Source organism: Seriola dumerili, unplaced genomic scaffold (genome assembly GCF_002260705.1).
Source record: "Seriola dumerili isolate Sdu_G_001 unplaced genomic scaffold, Sdu_1.0 BDQW01000149.1, whole genome shotgun sequence".
Lineage (NCBI taxonomy): Eukaryota > Metazoa > Chordata > Actinopteri > Carangiformes > Carangidae > Seriola > Seriola dumerili.
In genome coordinates this window covers 15,719,539-15,737,403 of record NW_019174404.1, presented here as the reverse complement: position 1 = coordinate 15,737,403, position 17,865 = coordinate 15,719,539, and the positions used below count along the sequence as shown (strand labels likewise).

General features: G+C 42.1%; 2 protein-coding genes across 3 annotated transcripts in view; both read right to left on the bottom strand.

Moving 5' to 3' along the window:
• LOC111225696 (serine/threonine-protein kinase D3-like) overlaps positions 1–10,353 on the bottom strand; it is a 43,992-nt gene extending 33,639 nt beyond the window's left edge. Inside the window, exons 1-2 of one of the 2 annotated variants that reach the window (XM_022750719.1) lie at positions 10,044–10,353; positions 8,505–9,152 (exon numbers count right to left, since the gene is read on the bottom strand). In XM_022750719.1, the coding sequence (XP_022606440.1) occupies positions 8,505–8,780 (276 nt within the window). In that variant the 5' untranslated portion in view covers positions 8,781–9,152; positions 10,044–10,353. The remainder of the gene's footprint in view (positions 1–8,504; positions 9,153–10,043) is intronic. The other variant, XM_022750718.1, reaches the window with a different exon arrangement.
• A 753-nt stretch (positions 10,354–11,106) lies between these two features.
• mocs3 (molybdenum cofactor synthesis 3) lies at positions 11,107–17,713 on the bottom strand. The gene is made up of 13 exons (XM_022750769.1): positions 17,563–17,713; positions 16,265–16,397; positions 16,061–16,153; positions 15,298–15,418; positions 14,317–14,391; positions 14,002–14,119; positions 13,822–13,930; positions 13,658–13,720; positions 13,001–13,164; positions 12,747–12,794; positions 12,075–12,171; positions 11,863–11,970; positions 11,107–11,268 (listed from the first exon to the last, which is right to left on the bottom strand). The coding sequence occupies exons 1-13, from the start codon at positions 17,653–17,655 to the stop codon at positions 11,111–11,113; spliced, it is 1,380 nt and encodes a 459-aa protein (XP_022606490.1). The 5' UTR covers positions 17,656–17,713; the 3' UTR covers positions 11,107–11,110.
• Positions 17,714–17,865: the final 152 nt, after the last annotated feature.

The window sequence follows — 17,865 nt, the reverse complement described above, 5'->3', positions numbered from 1 at the left end:
AATTGTGAATCTATCAATGTTCAGTGACGGTCGACTCCATGGCTTTTAATTACGGACCACGTATTGAACACTGGGAAACATCTAAGTGGGAAATTTAAGCCATGAGACAGTGTTGTATTCAGCACACCACGATACCAACCAGTGACGCTAATTCTTCGATGTATTGAGTGGTGGGAGTCTTCTGACGAAGGTGAGCATGTGGCTTTGCACAGGAGAATGTTGGGCGTGCCGAATCAGAGTGTATTCACAGCATGAGAAGCACCTCCTGGGCTTGAGTGGGACGTCCTCTAGGGTGAAATATGGCTGCCAGCTCCATAGGAAATGCAGATGTGGACTTAAACTCTCCCAAGGAGGGAGGAGGAGATGGGTGAGTGAACGGTGGTCAGTTTAGTCATGACGGTTGCATGTGGGTGAACTGCAGTCCCTCCATTTTCCATCTGCACCCTTCGATCTTGCTAAAGGGTGGGTAGTACTGGCGTTCCTACATTGTGTCGCATAAGTTATGTTGGCAATGTATTCTCGTGTGAAAGACTCGCTACTATGTGCTTTAATGAGGACTCTCTCGCACACAAGTTATGTTCTCAGACACATGGTTTTTAATTCATCACAAGCTTCTACACCACTGTAATGTGTGCTATCTCTGATGGTAGCTACCGAGCAACAGATAACTATAGTGAGATTCCATTGCGGTCTTTGCTCAGTCCACTCTTTATGTGTTGAATCTACTTTCTAAGAGTATAAATCACCAAAGAGAGAGAGAGATTGGGACAGAGAGAGTTCGCTCACCCACGCTCACCAGCGCCACACTTAAGATAGACTGCATTATAAGCACACAAAAGCAAACAAAGAAATGGCTTTTAGACTCTGTTGCAGGGCTCAGGTGAGGCTATACTTTCATCTTGAGAGGATGTGAGTTGATCATCATTTTTGCTCTGCAAGTGTTCACTAGTGGCCAAACACTCCTCCGATCACTCAACAAACCACCAAACGGATACTCTATGATATCCTTACTGTTATGTTATTCATTATCTGCCATTTTACACTGATAGTTGATTCTCACAATCAGTAGCCTGGTTGCGTGACTGAGAGTGTGGTGAAACTGAGCTGCAATTCACAGCAGGCAAATACGAGTTCCTCAATCAGCAGAAGCTGTGGAGTAAATACAGGTGCGCGCACAGATAAACAGGTAGGGGAAAACACTGCTGGCTGAGGCAGGCCTATATTCAGAGCGAGCCAATTTTCCAGCTGTGAGGTCGATGAGAGGTGAGCAAAAGAAAGATTCAGTAAAACTAGATATTGTATTGAGATGGCTAAAGGAGAGTGAGAGTGAGAGTTTTCGCAATTAGCCTAATGCCAGAAGACTTCAAATTGTCCTTCCTACCCTGCATAAGCTTGTCATCATCCCCTTGCACGGTGACAGAGAATTTTTAACGTATCGCCCAAGGCTGCCTGTATACACTGGTTTCATTGTCAAACATGTATCGCCTGCAGCATGTCAGCTCCAGAATATGGCCAGGTCCACCTGAACATGAAATGGCACTATGTAAGATAATAAATGTATCATATAAGAGCTCGAAAATTAAACTTATGTTGCATCACGCGCCAATTTGGCATTGACGACATCCATCGAATCTGTCAGATATGTTACTACGCGCATACCAGACATATTGTAATTTCACAGATACTTTTATCAGGGTATTATGGGACAGTGTCAATAGCACCGCAGTCGAGCAGGCAACAATCAGCATCATCCGGGAGAGAAATGCTGGATGGGGTGAAGAGGGAATGTTCCTCACATAGGCTCGCGACTGGCGTGATGACGAGACGACGGTGAGTGACGCCTACGTAGGGCTACACTGGGAGTGTCATGTACGGAAGGGATGGTATTCCGTGGAACTTAAATCTGGTTCCCCGCACTGGATATCCACGGGTGCTTGAAAACGGCGGAAAGGGAAAACCCTATTTCGAATTTTTTGGGGTGTATCGTGGCGAAAGATCGAGGAAGGTTGTGTTGCAGCAACGTTTGGAAGATGCTATTTGGATTAGTTGTATGTCTTCAGCGCACACTTTCAACAACTCCGCCAACATATAACCAGTACGAGAAACGGTCGAAATTACGCGTTCGACTGAAAGGTCGCAAGGTAGCTCTAAGCTGGTCTTGTTCTGACTTGGAGTGCATTTGTAGTTCCATCTGGTGGAGTCCGGTTCATACTTATGGGCCATTCGCATATTGTGTGGGATTATAGGAGGTCTCACTTGGATGTAGGATTATATTCGTGTCTTCGCCCGCGCATCTGTAACCGTAGGCGACCTGCCGCAGGACGATGAGACCGCTGTTCCATAAAGCCCATGATTAGCGCGGCAGAGAACTGTGCGATGTCACAATTTTCGTGTGTGGTTATCGAGCTTGGACGCGCCGACTGGGGGTTAGGGTCTCGCACGGCACCTTCGGCTCCGCTTTCGTTTTTCTCATCAGTATTCAAGGAGAGTCTCTCTCTCTCTCTCTCTCTCTCTCTCTCCATTTTCCACAAATTACTCCAAGACTGGGGAAATTGATAGATTCCTAGTGCAAGTAGGCTTTTGAGTTTTACATGGAAGACTTTTGGTTTTTTTCAGCATTCCCAATTGTGATATCAATTTAGTCAACTCCATGGCTTTGGAATACACCAGTATGAACACTGAAAACCATCTAAGTTGGGAAAAGGTTAAGGCCATAACAGTGTGTATTCAGAACCAATACCAACAGTGAGTATTTTGATTCGAGGGTGACCTGTTTTTTTTTGAGAAGGAGCTGAATGTGCTTTCCAGGAAATGTCTGGCTCCATGTATATCACACATAAAGCCCTATGCTGTTGGGACGTCCTCTAGGGTGAAATATGGCTGCCAGCTCCATAGGAACATGCAGATGTGGACTTAAACTCTCCAAGGGAGGGAGGGAGGGAGATGGTGGTGATTTATTTCCCGTGTGTTTCAGTTAGTTTTGGTTGATGTGAACTGCAGTCCCTCCATTTTCCATCTGCACCCTTCGATCTTGCTATTTTCGCTTCTCATTTTCATGTATTTCATTTTCTCTTACTACTTTCTTTAGATTAATTTTCCCAGACCAGGTTTATTATCACAAACTTTAACACCGTATTAAGATCTTAGGTAAGAGTGCTAGTGAGATTACAGTCATTTATTGTTTCTATATTCTAAAGCATAATCACCAAAGCAACATTTTCTGATTAAAATTGGACACAATAACCTTTGCTAAAAAAGCCTAAAGGCAGATAAGACACTATGATGAAAGCACACAAATGCAAACCAAAGAAAGCCTTCAACTCTGTTGCAACTCAGTCTAATTAATCTTGAAGAGGAATGTTGAGCTGATCTCATTTTCTCTGCCAAGTGTTACCTTGCATCATGCAATCGATATTACACAAAGGTTTAGAACAATCCAAATCCTTCTGTTTTATAATACTCTGCCATTTTACTGTATGTTTCTCAACGTAGCCTGGTTCTGACTCAAAACGGCCTTTGTCTCGCTAATTACAGAGGCAGATGTACAGCCCTCAACCAGAACTGGGAGTTACAGTGCTGACAAAACCAGTAGGGAAACCTGTGGCTGAGGCAGCTGCCTTTCACAGCATTTCCAGCTGTAGTGAAAATGCAGCAACATCCTAAGGACAAGCACTAAAATTAAAGTATTCATAAAACTAACATTTGAGGCAAAGGTTTAATGATTTTTTCCATTACCTATGCCAGAAGAACTTCAAATTTCCTTCCTCCTGCTAAGCTTTATCATCCCCTTTGACGGTGAGAGAATCTTTTAACTATCGCCAAGCTGCACTGTAAATTCACTGTTTATGTCAAACATGTTCGCTGCCAGCATTCACCAGAAAGCAGGTCCACTGAAAATGAAATTGCGACTATGTAAGATATTAAATGTAGACTCATAAAGAGTGAAAATTAAACTATGTTGATCACCCCAATTGGCATTACGACATCCATCGAATCTGTCAAATGTTTAGCACTACCAAAGCAAGTGTTTAGCTTCAAATATTTTCAGTTTCCTAGCAGTCTAATCCCACCCATCCCAGGCAACATCACATCATCCTCCAAAAATGCCTGGGTGAAGAGGAATGTTCTGTAGCTGGCTGGCTGTCCAGGCTGACCAAGTGGCTAACTGGGAGTCATTCTCAGGGAGTCGTGAACTTTTGTCCCGCCACTGATCCCTTGCTGGCTGCACGAGAGGACTTGGGCGACACCAAACAGGAAGTGTTCAACAAGTGGAAGCTATGGATGTTTATCTCGCACCATTCATCAACCCCCAAAAACCAGACACAGAAGTCGAAACCCGACCAGTGAAACAAGGCTGTCCTGACTTGGAGTTGCATGTAGCCACTGGGGAGCCGTCAACAGGCCATCATGGGGTTAGATCTGGGCTGGATGGTACCCGACTGGGAGGGTCTCCGCCACCCTCTGGCTCCTTTCGTCCTTTCTCACAGTACTCAAGGAGCCTGGCCAAGAGTTGATACCCTTGTGCCAAGTGGTGACACTAAAACAGTCACATTTTAAATTATTCAATAGATTTCAGGAGCAGTAACTGCAATAGCTGCTCTTAGAGAGTGAGCCTATCAGGATCAGGTTACGCCGGACTGAGGCTGACCTTAACCACAAAAGTTGTTGAATGTGGTCCAGACCACTACTATCAAAACCGACTTCAGATCAGTAGTGGGAACAGAGAGAATGTAAATCTATTCTGCAGACTCTGGCCAAGTCATGTGGTTGAGCCTTTAGCAGGAAGAAGAATGAGCCGTACAAAATCTATACAATACACAGCTATTATAACAGGCTGCATGACTCCCTGTCAAACAATGAGACTGATTCAAAACTAAAGGGTTCAGGAAAGATATGAAATGTCAACCTTGAAGTATGACACAATATACACAGTAGAAGAGAGTACATGCAAACATTTGGAAATTATACAGCTGTCCAACTGCATTCAGGATGCATCTGCTATAGCACATAGGCTTGAATCCACGGTGTTTACTGTGATTTCTCTGAGAGTAACAAGCATCTTTAGTACAGAGGCTCACTGAAAATTGGACATGAGCTAGTTTTTCAGATGTTGCTGTCTAGTACACAGAAAGATCTCACACATCTCATGGTTCAGTAAGTCAGTGAAGGAACAGGTTCCAAAATAAAACATCAAAAAAGAAAGCTAAAATCGTACTAATACCGGCAGCAGTGCAGCAAATTAAAGCACTCACTTCCCCAGAAAACCAACTTTCTGTCCTTAAGCTATATATGGTCACAAGCTTTGAGAAGATACTAAAGGAATGAGATTGCAGATATAGAAAGTCAAAATGGGGTTTTTGTATTATCTGATATGAAAAGTATGAATCTTCAGCTGAATTTATGGTCCTGTGGCAAAGGGTTATACCATACCTACAGCAGCTATGTGCGTAAGCCACAGTCTGCACCATAGCTAACATTCACCTCCTCCAAACTACACATTGGGGCTATGTGAGCAAGGTAGAAGCTACATGGGGACTGCAAGAACTGTGATTGATCAGTGTGTGCTTTCTCTCAACTTTCTGATGCCGGTGGAGTTTGTTGAGAGTAAACATTAAAGAAGCTGAAGAAAGACTCCCAGCTCTTTTCTCCTTTTCAGTAACACACTTCCAGAAAAGCCATTACACTGCAGACCTCCAGATCACAATTACACTGTATCAATGAATGAATGATTGAACATACAGCGACACAAGGCAAAATTATCTTGATGTAACTCCAGTTGTCTGTGACAAACTACATCTTCTGGCAGGCCTGAAAGCACCTTGGGGTCCCATGAAGAGAACTACTTGGAAAAGTGCATCTGGGCTGCCGTTCTTGCCCTGCTGGCACGGTTACCCAAACCCAGATAATCAGCAGGAAGATGGACAACTTGCTCTGCCACTGTAATACAAGGTTGAAGGCTAACAAGATACCAGCATGGTTAATATCATTGTTTACATACAACTAAATCCCACTCACAACAGCTGACACAGCAGAAAACCTGACACGGAGTGGACAGATTTAAGTGGGGATAAGCATCCATGTTTGTTGCATGGCTGAATGGTGAGTCACTTTAGTGAAGCAGGCCAATTCTCAGCGGAGGAAACAGCAGCATGGAGGGGGGAATACACTTCCATCCAGACTCCATCTCCATGCAGATATTACCACATGAAGTCTAAAGCCTTTTCCTGTCTCGCCTCTGCTGACAGATACCTGAGGTTCTGCTGACTGGAGACATCCTGGGACGACTGTCAACAGCTAAGCGAGGGTCAGAGATCCTCAGCTGGAAAAGTTGGACGCCATGAGTGGACTTTGTAAAAGGCTCACCATTGTCATGCATATTTTAGAACAAGAGCAGGGATGGACTGGAGAGTGCAGAAGGCTTACAGTCATATTTTCCATTGATATCAAAGCCATATGGCTGGATTTCATGAAATAGTTGAGGCAGTGCACTGCATTTGGCAGTGTTTAATAGAAGAAATGCACAATAATGTGGATGAACGGGCTGGATATGTTCTGTGGTACTAATGAGCAGTATATTATGATGAAAAGGAGCTACAGTATGTTCAGATGTTTATTCTATAGCCTTTTAAAAGTTCCCATGACTGCTGGCCATAAATTAGATAGATAGTTTCCTGTCATATCTTATGAGACTCCATGGTATCTTTAGATGAGTGCATGTGATATGAATTGATACACAGTGGTAAAATTGCACAAAACCAATAGATGATCTTAATCACTTCTTGGCAGATCATCAGCACCCACTCACTATGAATGCACTGCACTGATTTTCTTCCAGGGTCGTCTTCAAAGCATCGTATTTCCCACTCTTTTCCTGTTACAGATTCTTGTGACTATGCCAATGTTACAGGATCCATGTAAATATGCACAGTGATGAGATTTTCTGCTCTGCGGACCAGAACTGTTCATAACTAGCTAGTGAGAATCAGCAGACCTCGTAAAGAACAACAACATTACCCTGCTCCTCTGGAATGTCAACTTGGACAACATAGAACCAAAGGACACGGACGCCATACAGATAGATCCTTCACTATCTTCCACTTGCTGCTCAGCACAAGCCCTTCATTCATTTTTTTTTTCCTTATTTCCATTATCACCACCTCAACAAACACAAATACAGCTCTGACCTACCTACATATTCAGATCCTAGTGGCTGATGAAAGTGCTCTGTTTAATCACCCTCTTTTTATCCAGTCAATGATAATTACAGACACAAATGGAGTAATCATCATTATTCACAAGAGGTTAAAAAAAAACAGCAACGTGTGGATGCACATAGGAGCCATTTCATTATTCCAACAGGCTTTACACGCCATTAATCCCACACAAGTATAAAGTGCAGTTCACATCCACGGGCTCAAAGAAGAGAAAATAACTGGGTAAGAGGTTTAGAGCACCTTCATATGTTTAGAAATACTGTATATTTAGTACAAATATTCATGGATGTTATTAACTCTCAATTTCAATTTGCAATATTAATTGTATTACTGTACAAATTTACTGCTAGTTTCATGCTCCAGTTTATGTGAAACACTGTTTTGATCTCATTTGGTATTAGTAGTAGTGCAATGAATGTATTTTACTGACAGAGGAAACCACTTTGCATAAAAGGCGTTAAATCTGTGGTGCTGTAGCTTTACAATGCTTATTATTACATGGGACTGCTTCAGATAAGATAACAAAAATTAAAATGTTTTAGCCTCATTTTCGCTTCACATGTTATAAAAACGGACACACAAACACACACACTGGCAGACAGACACCATGATCAGGACCTCCCGACCACTCTCAGCACAAAAGAACAAGAACAGGCAAAGTAAAGCTTGATTGGCACTTAGGATATTCTTAAACAACCAAATATGAGATGGCAAATGATGTGGAATGGTGGGGGCTGTACTTGTGTTTAAAGCCACCTCTTATGCTGAGGCTACACTACAGTGTCATTACAACACATTACCAATGTCATGGAAAATAAAGTAGTTCCCTACATCACACAGGCAGAGCAAAACCACCGAGCAGTGTGCGTGTGTGTGGGGATGTGAGCGTGTATGCGTGCACTTGCATCATGTAAGTCCGGCAACATTACACCACAATGTAAATAACTGGTGCTACTAGACTGTGTCCTGTAACAGAAGGAGCATCAGTGCTGTTGTGTACTTGCCTCTGTGGTGTTTGACTCATTTTGGGGCAAGAGGCCCAGATGTCTGTGTTGGAAACAAAACCTAAACAGATGAATATGGTAGAAGATGGCAAAACACACGGGTGCATCATCATTTTAGTTGTCTACTGCCTTCAGGATTACTGCTGAAATTTGAAAACAAGCTAATTGTAGTGGGTTTGTGTGCGTTTGCGGAAAACCTTTCACTTCAGAGGATAATAGGGAAAGAAAGTTTGATGAGGCATGTCCTGTGTCCCTGACAGGGATCCTGCATGAGAGAAGTCCTTACCTTCTGGTCCACAATGGAGCACACCAGGTCCTTTACAGACGACAACGACAGGTCATTGGCCTCCAGGTTCACCGTCTCTCTGGTCAGTCCGATCTGCAGCAGGAAGGACACCCCATGGAAAGAGCTGCGGGAGTTGGTGGGGCTGGGGGCGCTGTGACTGCCGTTGGACAGCCGCGTGTAGAGCGGTCCAGGCGGGCTCGGCGACGAGGACGGGTGGTGCGGATGGAGAGAGTGGAGGTAGGCTCGAGGTAAGGATGGGGGAGAGGAGGCAGACATTGGGTTTCTTCCAATGGCGACGTGAAATGCTGAATAGTGGAGAACTCAGAGAGGAGTGATACAAAAAAGCACAGCTGGATCTGTGGGGATAAACTCTTGGTAGGGGGAACCTTTGGTCCTCATCAGTCGTAGTGACTCAGCACTGTATGTTTATCAAAGTGACATTGTTTTTCAGAAATTGAGAGGGTAATAACCTGTCCGCCCACCTGATCTCACACACCACACACTCATTAATTAAGTGGGCAGGTTATGGAGAAAGTCTCTGAACAATCCACAGGCTTCTGCAGTAAAGTCACTGCCACAAACTTCATATCCTGGAGTGGTGTTCCTTCTCCTTACTGAAGTCAGTAATCCACTCTGACCACAGGAAACCTGTCACCACAAACATACACACACAGACAAACACACACAGCTATTTTATAATGAAAAAGGTATTCACCTATCTGAATACACTGTAGAGAAAGTAATTCACTGGTGCATATTATTCTGTTGTCATCTGTATGAATGAATCAACTCCTTTTCATCACACTGTGAACACGTTTTGGTTAAACTGATTTGGAACAACATATCTTTAATAACATGTACTGTATATACCTTTACAATGAAAGCACTCGTCACCCAGTAATATCAGTCAGCCACACTGACGAAATATAGTACGCAAAATCGATATTTACCTTTTCTAGAATTGTTTCTGAAAACTTTAAATTTCATTGAGATTAGGTTATTTCTATAACTACCATCTGTGTTGTGTTTTGCTCTTGCCTTGCACTGTTGTGGTTGTGTGCAGATGTACTTCTCAAAGTTAGCTTTAAGCTAACTCCACATTGCCTGTTTGTAAATGGGCCGTGCTAAAGCAGCCACAACTGAAACTTTTGTATATGAGGATTAGTTTTAACGTTACTATCGACCTTTTTTGACTTTTGGTGAACGTAAGAAAATTATGACTACAACTGCTCATGCGCAAAACAGTCAAATTAAAGCCCAAAGGACACGTAAAAGTCGATAAAGCGTATCATTTCTGTGTTTACAAGAATTCAAACTCCACAAACATCTGGAACCAAGGCTTCTGAACATCTGCACCCCTCCCACTTTCGATTGGCTCGCTGGCAGAACACAAGCCGAGTCGAGAATGCCAGCAAAACAAGTTATACAAGCCTCGAAATTTGCACATTCAGAGGACACTGTTGCACTTGAACTATCTGCTCGCGTACAGCTCGTTCACAACCAAACGTCGAATTAAATCATTGTGAAATGATACTTTACCTTCACAGTCAGCGAAGGGCGCTTTCCTTTCCATTGTGAGTGGACTGAAGAAACTTTTTAACTCCATCAACTGAGGAAAGCGGAGCCTCAAGTTTATTATTCTGCACTTTCTGGAAGTCCGCACACAAAAGCACTGCGTCGTAGCCTACAGAGAATAAATACCAACTTTACTTTTACAGAGGCGCACCGAGACTGTTCGAGCCGTCCATTTATTTTCTCTTATCTTTTATTCCAGATTGTAAATTCATGCGCATCTTATTATCCTTCCAGCTGTGACTACTCCCCCTGCTTGACGAGAAAAAGAGCAGCGACCGTAGCTGGGGCTTGGAGTCTTTTTATTATCTCCGCATAACTGACTTTCCATGTGTGGGGAGGAAAACTTGAACTACAGTCCGTGTGAGGCAATGGCGCCTCCGATGGAGCTCAAACCAATGCGCATGTGCCTTTCTTTTCCGTTATTTCAACTTGGCCATGCCAAGAAAAAAAAACTTAATTCTACACGACCCGGTTCGGCTTGTAACACGCCGGTTTCCAAAGTGGAGTCCAGGAGTCTTCAGGGGCCATTGAAGAGATTCATTCTATAAGTCTCCATCAAGATGAGGAATGCACTGATTTATTTCATCAAATTAACAGCAAAGAAAGGATAAGTTTGAGTTTTCTGATCACAGCTTTCAGTCTCTACTGTGTTGTCTCATCCTATAAACAGCTTAACTCCTTTTAGACTCAGGTTTAAAAACTGGAGTCTGTAAACCATGACATAAAATGGTGTATGTTTAATTTATCAGATATACGGAAGCTACTGTATCTATTCAATTAACTGGACTTGGATTGTCAAGAAAAACAGGAAGAGTTACTTGATTTTGCAAGGATGCTTACTCGTCATCTAACTGCCAGCTCATAGTTTAGGTGAACTGATGCACAGCAAGGTTACACAACAAATTTTAGGAACTGCTCTATTGTTACACTTGGAATGTAAGGTTTTGTAATTCAGTAATGACATTTAACACAAATCAACAAAAATGACAAACAGAATGCAGCATTTATTAAAAGAAAAGCCTTTTAATGGATTAATACTGAGGAAATGTGGGGTCTATTCTCTTTGCCCAGGCCATTAGGCCTCCACAGATGTCTTTCACTGTAATACTGTCCACTTCTGATCCGCTCATCTTCTCCAGAACCTGCACCGCCTTCTGAGAATCGTTACCCAGCTTACAGATCACATACACTGGAGGAAGCCACAGAGAGAAAACACTGGCAGATATGTTTGGTCAAAGCAGTGGACTCAATTTTAAGCTAAATTTGCCTCAGACTGAATTTGAACACACTTAACCTTTACTTCTTTTTCATGTTTAAAATAATACACAGAAACACCACAACAGACAAAAAGCTGCACACAAGAGAGTTTCAGTGGTACATTTATAAACAGATCCATGTTTAAAATAATGAAGACTTGAATATGCAAGAACTGAATATACAATAGGTGGCCAAAAGCACTAAGATAAAAGATAAAACTCTAAAACCTAAATTTAACTCATTGATAAAGAAAGCTCAACACAGTGAATATCCAGAACACCACAAAAATAATGTTTTGAATATTAATTTCTCTAAAGCAGGCCAGCTGCTCAGGTTGACCACACTTGTTTTGGAAAAGAGGTCACCTAGCAACCCCATTACAACCTTTTACTAGCTGTCCAAAATAGGCCTCCGGCCCGGCACTATGCAATATACACAGTGGACTGTGAATATGCACAAGTGGCTCTACGTGCCTGATCATTTCAAACAACATATACAGAGCCTAAATGGTGTTTTGACATGTTACCTGGAGGCCGGCAGTCACCTGCCATCTGCTGTTTCAATTGGCTGATTCTTTCCTGAAATAACTGGATGTGTTCACTCTTTCTCTCCTCTAAACTTGAGAGTGGGATGTCTGGCAGAAATATAAGGAGGATAATCACACAGAAACATGAAGTGAAAGTACAGAATTAGGACACGGTGAGACCAAGTTTGTGTCTCCATCACTCACAAGGATACTGAGAGAGAAGGGTAAGTGGCATATATCCACCTCCACAAGAGGGCGCACATCCAACAAAAGATGGGGCTCTGCCTTGTCCATTATGGATTGATAATCCTGGAATAATATTAAAACAGCTCTTAATGCACTTATACTATCAGATTTATAATCAAAGAGAGGTGTGGCTTTATTTTTTGGAAAAAGACATTGATTTATGACCATAGTTAAACAGGGAAACCAAAATTACTCACAGCAAAGGTTGAAATACTGCTTGGATTTGTATTTGAGGAGTAATATGAACATTTTAACTGCTTTTCCTTAAATCACAGGAAACAAAACTGTTTCTAACTGGAGCCCCATGCACAATCTCGATTACAGCCCAATCAATCATGATCCCCATCTCTGTGCTTAATGACTCAGCGGGTTTGAAAGCGCCAATTCTGCAGAAATATAAACAGATGCAATCCACTACCACTGCTCTCAGTGCCAAATAGAACATGTTATTCTTTCCCATAGAAAATCTACAGGCCCATATTAAGTCATTTCCCATTTGGGGCTGGGTCAGCACAGAGATGTAATCAGTTTATGAATGCACATGAAAACTGAGAAAATTGTGAGTAATCATACAATAAACAGCGCTAAATACAGGGAGTCACGCAATGGCCGAGTGTTCTGGAGAATATATTCCCTACCTGTACTGTGATCCTCTGATCTCTGGAGAGGAGGTTGAGTTTGCGGCACTGAAACACACGGAAAAATCGGGCAAAAAGAGAATTTTCCTATGATTAGGGGATAATTACGTGTACTTTCTACGTGTCATATTAAATGGCAAAATACAGTTGATGTAAGAAACACTTCTTATTACTTCAAAAAGCAACATTCCTATGAAAATGTGCACAACTCCACAATATGAAGTACCCGATCTGTTTCATCTCTTACGACCAACCTTATCTGTGGCAGCAGACCCACAAAAGCTCTCATAGTCCACAAGCTTGGTTACACTGGGGTTCTCTCCACAGACTGCACAGCCAGTCTGCTTGGGCCGCAACTTGATGGACCTAAATCTGGCATCTTGAGCGTCAAACATCACCAGCTGCTGGCCACAGGAAGCTGGGACGCCTGGTCAAGGATAAGGCTACTTTGTTAAATGTATCACGTCAGACACGTGTATGGGCACCATAGCAACATTCAGGCGTTTTGGTAGGAAAACAGTCCCAACACTTCCCTGGCTGATGCATCACGGCCAGGTGTTCGCATGAGTATCACAATGCGAGTCAGAAGGCATGACAGGGCAAGCCTATTCTCTGATGTGAGTCTCAATATTAGCATGAGAACACTGCAACCACGACAGCTCCATGAGACAATGACAAAGGAGTAGTCAGCAGAGTCCAGAGAATCCAGACAAAATATCTCTGTTCTTGCTTTGTTTTATCAGACAGGCAGAAAACACCATCGCTAATGTTGCTACAATGAAATCCCTTTCTGCAGTTGACTGTTGATTCATTGCAATGACTCGGCAAAAAATTCTGCTGCCAACCAACAATATGGCCAGGCAAGGTGAAGAATGTAATGTAGGAGTTAAGAATGGAACAGCAAAGGATACAGCCTTGTCCAGAGGCAATCTTGATGACTTCCAAAGCTTGGAAGCAGCCCATTATCCCTGGAACTTGAAGAAAAGTGGAAAATGTTACCAGCAGCTATTATTTACACACACTGTTCTCTGTACAAAGTTAATGGCTTCTGGGCAAGTAAGGGGACAAGACTCACCCACTCCTAACACCCCTCCGTCAGAACAGTTGGTCACTGTCTCTGGGGGTGGGGGTACTGGGTACAGACATCTGTAGCAGGGGCCTCCACGGTAGTTATATACTGTCAACTACAAACACGCACATAAATTATTTTACTAATCTTGAGGAGCCTGACAAGAAAGAGGGCTTTCTACCTTACCTGTCCCTCCATTCTCAGCGCACTTGCTGACACCAGAGGCTTGCTACTGAGGACACAGGCATCATTCACCAGATAGCGTGTGGGGACATTATCTGAACAATCAGCCACAATGTCATATATGAGGTCAGCAAAGTCAAGGAGTCATCATAGAGTTTATCAATATAATAGATTGCTTGTTAGGTTTCTACTTGATAAGAAATCATGAGCTTGAACAGGACTTAGTGGACGGCAGCTGTAAGAAATATTCATGACAAAGAATTAGCCAGCGGCAGGCCTGCATAACAGATGTAGGTTGAGGACTTTGCAGCAGGATACTGTTGGATGAGTTGCAAGGCATTCTCTGACGATAGCTGCAGGTGGTAGGGAATACACTCTACAGTGGAGTTCAACCTGCACACAATAAGTGACATTCAAAAATAGCAATTAGTTTCCCAAGAGGTCAGGTTCAATCCTCCATAGTTAGCAGAATTAATACGATAATATGAATAAGACATCAGTATTACAATTGACCTTAAAAATCCCATACCCAGGGCTGTACTAGTGTTTCAGTTAAAACCAAATCACAAAACAACATGTGAGCTTTGAATCTGACATGGGATCTGAGTCACATGTCAGCCCCCTCTCTCCTCCCCCCTCTTAATACTTACTGTCTGTCTCCCAACTATCAAACAGGTGACAAAACAAATAAATAATCTTGCATTATGCACTCAGCAAAACTCATTAATGAACAATGAACAATAAGAAAAAGAAGAGGATGGTTTTGTACGTGTGACACAGCATCAAAACACTGTGTACATGTTTTTGCTCAGTCAGTGAAATGATGCCCTCGTGTGGCCATGGCTATACAATGTGTGTGCTAACCACAGTAGGCCCACTGTGAAGGAGAAAAGCACCAGAAACAGCCATCTCTAAAATAGCATGTTTACACAATATTTGCAGACTGGGGAGAAATACACAACCAAATATAACTTGTGGTGAGACAGGAGCACGCCAGCATACATTACACAGCAACCAAAGGGTCACAAAAAGCAGTTAAATACACCAATTATCATAGTTACAGAACATCTACTAATATTATGTAATTTACTAATGATATATAATAATGATAATGTTTTAATGTTGGTCTGCTTGAACTGCTTTGGCACATTTGAGCAGGAATACATTTCTCAAATGTTCTCAAGCACTCTTGTTCTACTAGAGGATATTGGTATGAAGGTACTTTGACCTCTATGTATTGTATATTGTCCCACACCAAGTGTAATTTTTCAAGAAATGTGTACAGATACCAGTCAGTACCTTCTAACTGCATTAGCAGCAGACAGAGCCTTGGCCTGGCCCTGGTTCTCCTCCCCATGTAGCACCTGTCTGTGCAGGTTACTCAGCTCCACTTCGTCATAGTCCAGCAAACCCAGGCGCCCTGGAGACACACAGAAAAGCTTTAGAATAAATAAATAACAAACCCTGATAACATTGACGAACCATGACCGTTAAACTCGAATGGTCATTGACTTTTCTCAAATTTTGTATCGGCTTACTTCTGAACACAGTCAGTGACTCTTCCCCTAAACAGCATGTTAATATTAACACAAACTCCTACACCCCTTTCCTTCAGTTTTTTCAGTTATCCTCAGTTAGTTATACAACCAAAGTGTAGTTGAAATTTCACCTGAGGCAGAAAGTAATATAAGTTTGACTGCAAAAGAAAAGCATATGCCATATACTGTATGTCTCAAAATAAACACACTCTTGTCTCCGCAGTAAGATAAGAGTGATTCCTGATTTTATTCATTAAAAAGTACTAAAACGAGTAGTGGGATATTTTTCTTTGAGAAATGCAAACCTCTCCCCTGCAGGTACATTTATTCAGTTTTCCAGCCCCTGGGAGGTGAGCCACATTGCTAATTTTAGATTCTGCCTTAAGGAAAACACAAACAGTTGGCGTCTCAACAATTATTTACACCTATTTATTTATTTATTTCAAGGATAATTATAGAAGGGTTAATGATTTGACTAATTTGGCAAAAGGTCACGCTGTACATTAATCAACTACATTACCTACCGATGCCTGCTGCTGCAAGGTACTGTGCCAGAGGGCAGCCTAGTCCTCCACAGCCAATAATCAGCACTGAGGTCTTGGATAAGTTTAGCTGACCTGTGGACAGTCAACATGTACTTTGTTGTGTTCAGTCTTGCCACGAATCTCACTTGACAGGATGCTTACTGTACTGTACATCAGAATAACACTGCCTGTAACCATCCATACCTTGTACACTAAGGTCAGGCAGAAGGAGCTGTCTGCTGTAGCGCATGATGTCCTCATTGCTGAGGGCTGGTTTGGCTTTCAGTGGGATTAGGGGTCTCACTTTGTCATGCAGCTCCAGTGCTGAGGTATGGCTCTGATTTCACAACACGGGACAATTATTATTACACAACAACAAAGGAAACAAGATTGTACAAGAGCTTTGGGCCAGGTGGCATCACAGCCCTCAACAATCTGTCTGTATAATATAAGGAGCTTTGTTTATTTCTCTCTTTACGTATGTCTCCAGCTAATATGTCTGACATAAGGAGCTGATTAGCAATAGTTTTACATAAGAATGGATTGAGGAACATCTGAGTGGCTAGTATGTTTAGCTGTATGTTTACTAAGTATGTTTACCACTAAAATGCCTGTTTGCTTTTAATGCTGTATTTTCCATATGATGCTGATGTGACATTAACATTGGTACTGTTTTTTCTAGGAGAAGAAGAATTGGGCATATTGTCCTAAATGTATAGCATCAATTACCCAATTCACAGATGATGTGTGACATCTCATAGCATTTAGAATAAAAACTAAATAACTGTGAATGAGATAGCAGTGCTTGCAGCAGTGTGTCTTTTTGAGCTGGTTATTGTTACCCAGAACCTGCAAGGAATTTATGGATGTGTGCGTGCCTCCTGATGAATGACATGAGGAGCTACAGTTATGTCTCCATATACTGCCACATTAATAGATGCACCTATGCAATCTATTGCAATTTAATTCAAGCAGCTATGCCATAAATTGATCTTCAGCCTGAATGGTTGTAAATGTGTGATTTCAATTACACATTTATTACTCTGGTCATAGTTACAGGTGGTGTTGTACTCTATTACATTATATTCATTCGGATCCTCTATTTTTTGTCCTCCCTATTTACATATATAAGGGTGGGAGGTGGGCAGAATATTAGAAACACCTCTCAATATAACGCAGTCCAGTATATAACCATCACTAAGAAACAAAAATTCAACATGATAAGTAACTAGCATGCTAGTTAGCTCTCTATCAAATGTCCAAGTTTAAAGATAGGAGTACCTGGGTCAAATGTGCTAACGTTATGTTCCAAAGTCGCTAATAAGGAAGGGTTGCTAACCATAAGTAGCCTACATAACATTTAGTTGCATTCAAATGTAATGAGAATACTATACTACTATAATATTACTATTATGGAACTAATTTATGTAGGCACAGGCTGTAAAAGTGGACAACTGGTGTATAAATAAACGTCAGCTTGACATTTAGCAAAACTTTCATACCTTTTCCAGCTGAGCCAGTTTATTCTTCAGAGCTGAAATCTCTCTCTCTTGCTCCTTGAGCTGTGCTTTCAAACAGCACACCTCCTGAGACATCGCTGCTACAAGCACAACGAGAAAACCGCGGTTACAACAAAAAAAGATGTATAGTATCACAACAAAGATACTTTAAGTCTGCTTCAGCTGCAGTATCAAGTGTGTTGAGAAAGATGTTGACATATGAAGCAGACGAGGGAGCGCACTTCCGGGCTGACCACGTGAAACGAGACCACGTGGTAGATGACGTAAGGCACTGCTCTTACTCTA